This window comes from Gorilla gorilla, chromosome 12, assembly GCF_029281585.2.
Source record: "Gorilla gorilla gorilla isolate KB3781 chromosome 12, NHGRI_mGorGor1-v2.1_pri, whole genome shotgun sequence".
Classification (NCBI taxonomy): domain Eukaryota; kingdom Metazoa; phylum Chordata; class Mammalia; order Primates; family Hominidae; genus Gorilla; species Gorilla gorilla.
In genome coordinates this window covers 77325749-77332897 of record NC_073236.2, presented here as the reverse complement: position 1 = coordinate 77332897, position 7149 = coordinate 77325749, and the positions used below count along the sequence as shown (strand labels likewise).

General features: G+C 50.4%; 1 protein-coding gene across 1 annotated transcript in view; it reads right to left on the bottom strand.

Annotated features, from left to right (window-relative positions):
- Window positions 1-7149, bottom strand: part of TMEM17 (transmembrane protein 17) — a 57905-nt gene that overhangs the window by 4829 nt on the left and 45927 nt on the right. The window contains exon 4 of the mRNA XM_063696167.1: window positions 4940-5030. Coding sequence (XP_063552237.1) covers window positions 4940-5030 — 91 coding nt within the window. The remainder of the gene's footprint in view (window positions 1-4939; window positions 5031-7149) is intronic.

Here is a 7149-nt window from a genome sequence, read left to right as displayed (position 1 = left end):
CGTCCTGTGGCTGCTGTAACAAATTGCCACAAACTTGGTGGCTGAAAGCAACACACATTTATTCTCTTTCAGTTCTGCAGATCAGAAGTCTGAAATCAGTTTCACTGGGCCAAAATTAAGGGGTCAGCAGAGCCTGCAGGGGCTCTACATTTCCTTGCCCTTTCGAGCTTCCAGAGCTGCAGTGTTTGCATTCTTTGGCTCTTGGCCTCTTACCCATCTTCAAAGCCAGCAGCATAGCATTTCCAAATCTCTCTCTCTCTGCTTCCTTTGTAATATGGCTTTGTTTGTCTTCTGTAGTAAAATCTTCCTCTGCCTCTCTTTTAGAAGGACCCTTGTGACTACATTTAAGATCCATCTGAATAATCCAGGATAATCTCCCCATTCAAGGGCTTTTAGTCACACCAGCAAAGTCCGTTTTGCCATGTAGGGTAATATTCACAGGTTCCAGGGGTTAGGACCTGGCTGTCTTTGGGCGCCATCATTCAGCCCACCCAGTCAGTAACCTGTGAAATGCACGCGGCCCCATCAGCTCATGGTTCGGGGTTGGCTGGTCTTGAGGAAGACATCAGGCTGAAGGAAGTCTTCTGGAGGTAGGCCCTGGAGGGAGACCAGAGCCAGTCATGCTAGAGACCTCTCACCTCTTTCTTCTGACTCATCTCCTTTCTAGAAACTGATATGAGGCGTTTGATAGCACGTGTGAGCCTGGAGGTGCTGAGGCAGCTAGCACTGTTACCAGGGTGGCGGCGGGGACAGGACCAGAACTTGGGGCCTCGCGCTCAGGTCCTCCCGTCCTTGCCTTCTCCCAGCTCCCCTCGTCCTTGCCTTCTCCCAGCTCCCCTCCAGGCTAACCACCTCCACGCGGGGGCCGGGGGCTGCTGCTGCCCTGAGAGCTCAGCCCCTTCCCGGGGCGGGCATCGCTTCCCGGTACTGGGCCTCTCTGCTCTCCCGAGGCGATAGCCACCCTGCGATCTCTCGCGCGGCCAGCAGGGGCCAGCATCCCCCGCGGAAAGGGTCGCTGGGCTGGGCTGGCCGAGAGCCGGGGATCGGCGACCCCGGGCGCCGCTGCCAAGCCCCCTGCCGTGCGGGCTGCTGCTTCGCCGTCCCAGCCCCGCAGCTTTTTGTGTCTTTCCACTTCTCCCCTGGCCCGCTGCGCTCTCGCTCTAGAGAAGGCAGAGACTGCCTTGGGTGTGGCAGCCAGGAGTGGACGGTTGCGGGCTGGGATGCTGGCCGGGTTTCCTCCCCATCGCGGGCCAGGGGGAAGGGCTGGGTGCGGCGGGAAGGCCCCGGAGGGAGAGCTGAGCCTGGGTTGGTAGCGTGGTGAGGAATAGCGGCCTCAGGGGCAGAGATGTCCGTTTCTTTGTGCACCTAAAGCTCTGAGAAGGACATCCCGATACCAGTGAACTTCTAGATTTGGAATGAGCTTCTTACCGAGCATCTCAGATTCCAAAGTGCATCTGATTCGGAAGTCCTCGTGGTTCTACCTTCGGAAGGTGGGGGTGGGGTGGGCTGCCTGGGTGCAGAGGGCTGAGCCAGGCTGGTGGGAACTCCTCAGCGTCCAGCACCTGTGGGGCTGCAGCAAGCTTTTGCTGCTAGGCTCTGAACGAAGCCTGTAATTAAGGCCTTAGTTTAATTGGGTGCGCTCTCACTTTTATCTGTGGCCTGGCCTGAGCGGTTGCCTCCAGCAGCCTCAGCTACCCTCACTGCTTTGCCGCTGAACCCAGGAACAGCTATTCCACTGCAAGGGAGCTAAGACCTTCATTTGTTGCACCAACGTTTTCCTCATGGCTTATTTCTCTAGCCTCAGAGAAATCAGAGATTAGAGCCCAGATCTGGGGTCAGAAAAAGACCTGGGTGTTAGATCTGACTTTGCTACTAGCTGGGTGGCAGAAGATAGGGGAACACTTTGCTCCTTTCTACCTGTTTCCTCCCCTTGTTAAATGGGGAGGCTAATGACACTTACTGCAGATGGGGAAGCTAACGGCACTTACTGCAGAGGGTGTTGTGAGGAATCACTCAGCAAATTCTTGTAAAGGGCCAAGGTTAGAACTCAAGCCTTTTAAAATCCCATCTCTTAGTCTGGTTGGATCCCAGGAAGGTGTCAAGTCCAGCTGATGGGCATAGGTGTGGCCGTGAGGCGAGCCTGCTCTTGATGGAGCACGACAGGAAATGCAGCCTGGCCCAGCTGACAGACCTGTCTACAGCGCATGTCCTCACAGGACCAGACCCTCCTGCTCCCCTTGGCTCCAGCTCCGAGATCATTCTCAGCAGTTCATTCCATGTGTAAGTGCACGCCCTCAGTTACTGTAGGAGCCAGACCACGTGGGTTCAATGTCAGCCCAAGATCCACCAGCCATGAGGCATTAGGAAAGTCACTTCACCTCTGTAGGGATTGATTTCCCCATCTGCAAAATGGGCAGAGCGTGACCCATCTCAAAGCATTGTGGTAACGCATGGGGTGCTGCTGAATGGGACTCATTGCACTCTGCAACCTGGCTCTGGCGATTCAGACCGTGAATGCTTGGATTTTGATAGTAAGGTGGAAAATGTTTAAAGGAGAGAACCCAGGATAAGTTGGGCCTTCTGGCGAGGTTCTTGCTACTCCTGGACAGCGTGCCCGTCTCTGTAGCAACTCAGGGCGAGGCAATGCTCTGGGGTTCCCAGACATCTGTGAGCGTGACAGCTGGTCCAAAGCTGTCTTGGATGTGTTTGTCCTCTCTAATCAAAAGAGTCCCTCGTGATGCCAAGATGGAACTCTGCAGACAGTTTGAGGAGAAACTAAATTCTGGTTTTGAAGTAAACTTGGCCTCAGTCTTTAAGGCAGATTCACAATCTATTATGAATAAAGCTGCTAGGAACATTTGTGTACGACTTCATATGGACATATGTTTTCACTTCTCTTGGATAAATATCCAGGAGTATAATTTTTGGGTCATGTGGTTTCCTTGCTTGTAGAATTTCTGACTGAAAATTGTAAGATAGTTGGATAATTGTTCCCTGGAGGGAGACATTTCAGATATGACAGGGAGAATGCCACAGGTATTGGGAGTCAGAGGTGGTTTTTGTGAATATCAGGCAGCATTTCTGTAGTTGAGGGGTCTGCCTTCCACCTTGACTCAGCTCTTGAGGGCAGCAGCTGCAGCTGCAAAGTGGCAGGCCTTGTTGTGACCCTCCGGGGCCCCTTACTTACGTCACTGAAATCCACATCACTTGTTTCTTTGGAATGTCCTGATTATCAGCATGGTTCAAGGAATAGTTGAGGCCTTTGTCCTCAGGTTGGCCTGGGTCATGGTGGCTTGCTGCTCAGGCAGGGCCCATGTTTCTGACCTCCTGACCAAGTTTCTTGACCAACTGATTTGATAGAGCATCAGAATTTTCATTAACTCACTTTCCCAGCTGTCACAACAAGGGATTTTATAAGAAGCTTAACCAGGGCTAATGCTTTTAATCACTACAAACTAACTTATTTTACACACTAACTTATTTTACAAAACAAACTGTAATACTTAATTTTCATGTAGTCTGCATAAGCTCCTAACCTGAGAGAAAAAGAGAATGCATACAATCAACCCAAATGCCATTGTATATTGTTTTGAAATATTATTTTGCTATAATCATTTTAAATGAATTTATATTTATTCTGTAAAAATAGAGATGGGGACTTGCTATGTTGCCCAGGCTGGAGTATGGTTGCTATTCACAGGTGTGATCATAGCACACCGTAGCCTCTAACTCCTGGACTCAGCTGATCCTCCCACCTTGGCCTCCAAGTAGCTGGGACTGCAGGTGGGCACCACCGTGCCCCACTTATAATCATTTTTGAATACTAGATTTTTCTCAGGTCCTGATGAAATGGTTTTCCTTATGCAAGCAAAGTAAGGTAAACGTTTCATAAAACCAGAACATAATGAAAATAGGGGAGAGTGGGGCTCATGCCTGTTACTGTGAGTAACTGAATAGTGCCTCTGTCTTCTACATCAGCCTGTAGATAGTTACATATAATTAATCAGGCCAAGGTACTGTGTACTCTGGTCTCAGGAAAAGCATCTACCAGCCCTGCTGTGACCTTATTTAATCCTCACAACAAACCAATGGGTAGGAATGACAGCTGCACACATTTTACAGATGATGGAATTGAGGCTCCATGAGTTGATCAGTTTTCCCTCCTCCCTTTGCAGCAGTTGAGTAGCTGAGATGAGCCATCATAGGGAGCCATGGAGCGCCATGCCCACCCAAGCATGGCTGCTGGGTCTTTGTCTCAGTCATTGAGCTTCTAGTTTTCTTTCTGCCACGGTGCTCCCACATTTTTGTCATAAATGTCTCAGGGCCATTAGTTACTCTCACCCACAAACCTTTTACTCCCTTTTTAAAATTCAACATTTCACCATTATGTTCCCTCTCCTGGAAGCCAGTTATCAGAGCTGGGCATCCACCTGAATAGCAGACCATATTTGTATTTTTAAAAAAATTTTTATCCACTGTATGCATAAAAGGTTGCTCAGAGGCTATCAGATAAACTTAAGAACAGGCATTTTAGTCCTGAAGGTCGCATTTTTTCCCAGTCATTATTTTTATAAATAGTGAAATAAACTCTGAGATAAAGTCCTTTTAATATGGGCTGCACATGTCCCCTCCTTAGCACTTTTGTCTCCAGACAAAACCTTTTGAACTGGAACCCTTGCCTCATTCAATGCTATTTTCGATTTGATGAACACCTGCTGTGTGCCAGGCACTCCGAAGAACAAAGGTGGAACAGCCCCTACTTCTGTCTAGTGCAGGAGATGGACATTCAAATGGCTGGCTAACAAGGTTGTAGAGGAAAAAGCAGGTGATTGTGGCTGGGGAGATGAGGACAGATTTTGGAGGAAGGAACCCTTGAAAGATGGGGATTTGGAAGGCCCATACCCAGTGAGACAGACTGGGACCCAGAGCTATAACTTACAGAACGTGTGCCTTCCCACAGAGGAACCAAGTCCCGGGCTCTCTGGCCAGCCTCTTGGGCTCCTGTGAAGTTTCTTCAACTTGTCCATCTTCTGGAATTTGAGAAAACACAAAGTGCTTTTAGGGTTCAGGTCCTGAACTCTGCTCCCTGATTACCAATATGTTCAAATGAGCTTTGGCTTGGTTGGGATTTAAGGTAAACAGGCCAGGCCGAGGAACGGGGGTTGGAGATGAGTGGGACCTCAGAGACCTAAACAGATAGTGCAGCTTGCCCTCCGCCGCAGGCTCTGCACCTCCAGTTCAGTCCCCCCAGTCTTGACTGCCAGGGCTGGTTTTCTGGTTCCCTGCTAGTGTCCTGCTTGGCCATTCCTGCCTGGTCAGTGGAGGATGCCCAGCCTCTTCTCCCACTGGCCCATCCCACACTGACTGGCAGGGGGTACTGGGAAAATAGCTGTCTTCCTCTCCTTGGCCCAAGGAACCTGGTTTTTTGCAGGGAAACTTACGAGACCCCGGAGATGGCCAAGTTCCTGTTGGTTAAAATGTGGCCCAGGATTGAGGATGGCCCAGAACCCTCTGGGGGCATCTGTTAACAAGGCATGTCCCTGAGCCTCATTCCAGACCCCCTGAACCTGATCTCAGGTGGGCCTGGAATTTACCATCTCATTAGCTGTCCCGGTGATTCAGACTGAAAACCTCGGAAGCAGCCCCACACCTTCATTTTGCATCCAGTGAGTAAACCAGAGCCTGACAGGTGAAGATACTGCCTGTAATGGCCGAGCTAGGCTGAGAGCCCAGGACCACTGCCAATCCAGAGTTAGTCACTCCACTCAGCACTGCTGCCCTGCTCTCTTTCCTCTGACTGTGCAGACCAAAGTCTAGGTCCTGGGCATTCGGCCCTGGCAGTCAGGCCAGTGGGCTGGCATTACTGTAGAAGAGGTGAATTCAGGAATTGGAAACTGAAGTCTGCAGCTGGCCCCTGGAGGCTGTTTCTCAGTGTTTTCAGCCTGTGGCTTCCTTGTGAACAATTCTCTCCTACATCCAGTACCCCTCCGGTAGGCCTAGCTGTCACCCTTAGCCCTGGTCCCAGCCCGCGCCCCAGCCCTGCACTCAAGTGCATCTCCATAAACACCCACATCACACTCTCTGACCTCCCTTTGCCGCCATAGGGGTCTCAGGCCACCCCACCCTCCACTCCCTGCATCAAAAAGTAAGTAAAGATGAATGAGGAACATGTTTGAGCACAGGAAGAGCCCTGAAACCAGCACTGCAGGACCCAAGTTCCAGCCTTGTGTGACTTTGAACAAGTCACTGACCCTCTCTGGACTGTGCACTTGTCCCTTTGGCTTCTCATTCTGGCTTGGTCTACCCCACCCATAGGCCGCAGGGAAGACAGATGAGAAGAAAAATCCACCCCTCCCCACTGGGCTAAGGTGACCTCTGCTTTTGCTTACAATTTCATTCCCAGTACAGTGCTACCCCATGGAAGGTACTCAGTATTTGAATTATAGATAAATGTGAATTTAGAGACACAGAAACACTGGTAATCAGGGGAAGCACTTGAGCTGAAAAGGCCCCTCAAGGCTACATTTCCTACCAGTGAGTTGCAGTGAACTCCTTCCCTGAATACTTTCAATAAACCCTACTTTGCACTTGAGGGTCTGATTATAATCAATAAAGCCCTAAAACGTGGTCTTGGCCTCCTCACCTGTAAAATGATAAACTAGATAAGATGGTCCCTCCTCCTTTCTCTACCTTTTCTCTGAAACTTTCTCCCACCCATTCCCACTCGTTATCCAGCTGGTATCTGCCCTCCTGAGCCCTCTGCCCCTCTGCGGAGGCCCTGCCCACATTTTTCCCTGTCCAGACTTGGGTATGTCCCCACCTCTTTCCTTGTGACCTTGTGGGCTGGGAAAAAGGAAAGAAGCTGGATATTCTTTAGTTTCTACCTCCTCCTCTCAACACAGGTGGCCTTTTCAATCCTTCCAGCTACCAGTCAGTCCACAAGCACTTATGGGACACCAGACCTTGCCTGGAGCAGCCTTGGGGAATCAAATAGGAGCCAGTCTCTGCCCTCCAGAAACTGTGTGTCTGGGGGAGAAGATCACACACAGGAAAATCAAGTGGTGACAAGAGGTGCCATGAGACAGTATATAGTTCACTTCCCCACCGCAAGAGTAAAGGGCTTAGGGTCAGAGGCTTTGGTGCCTGAGT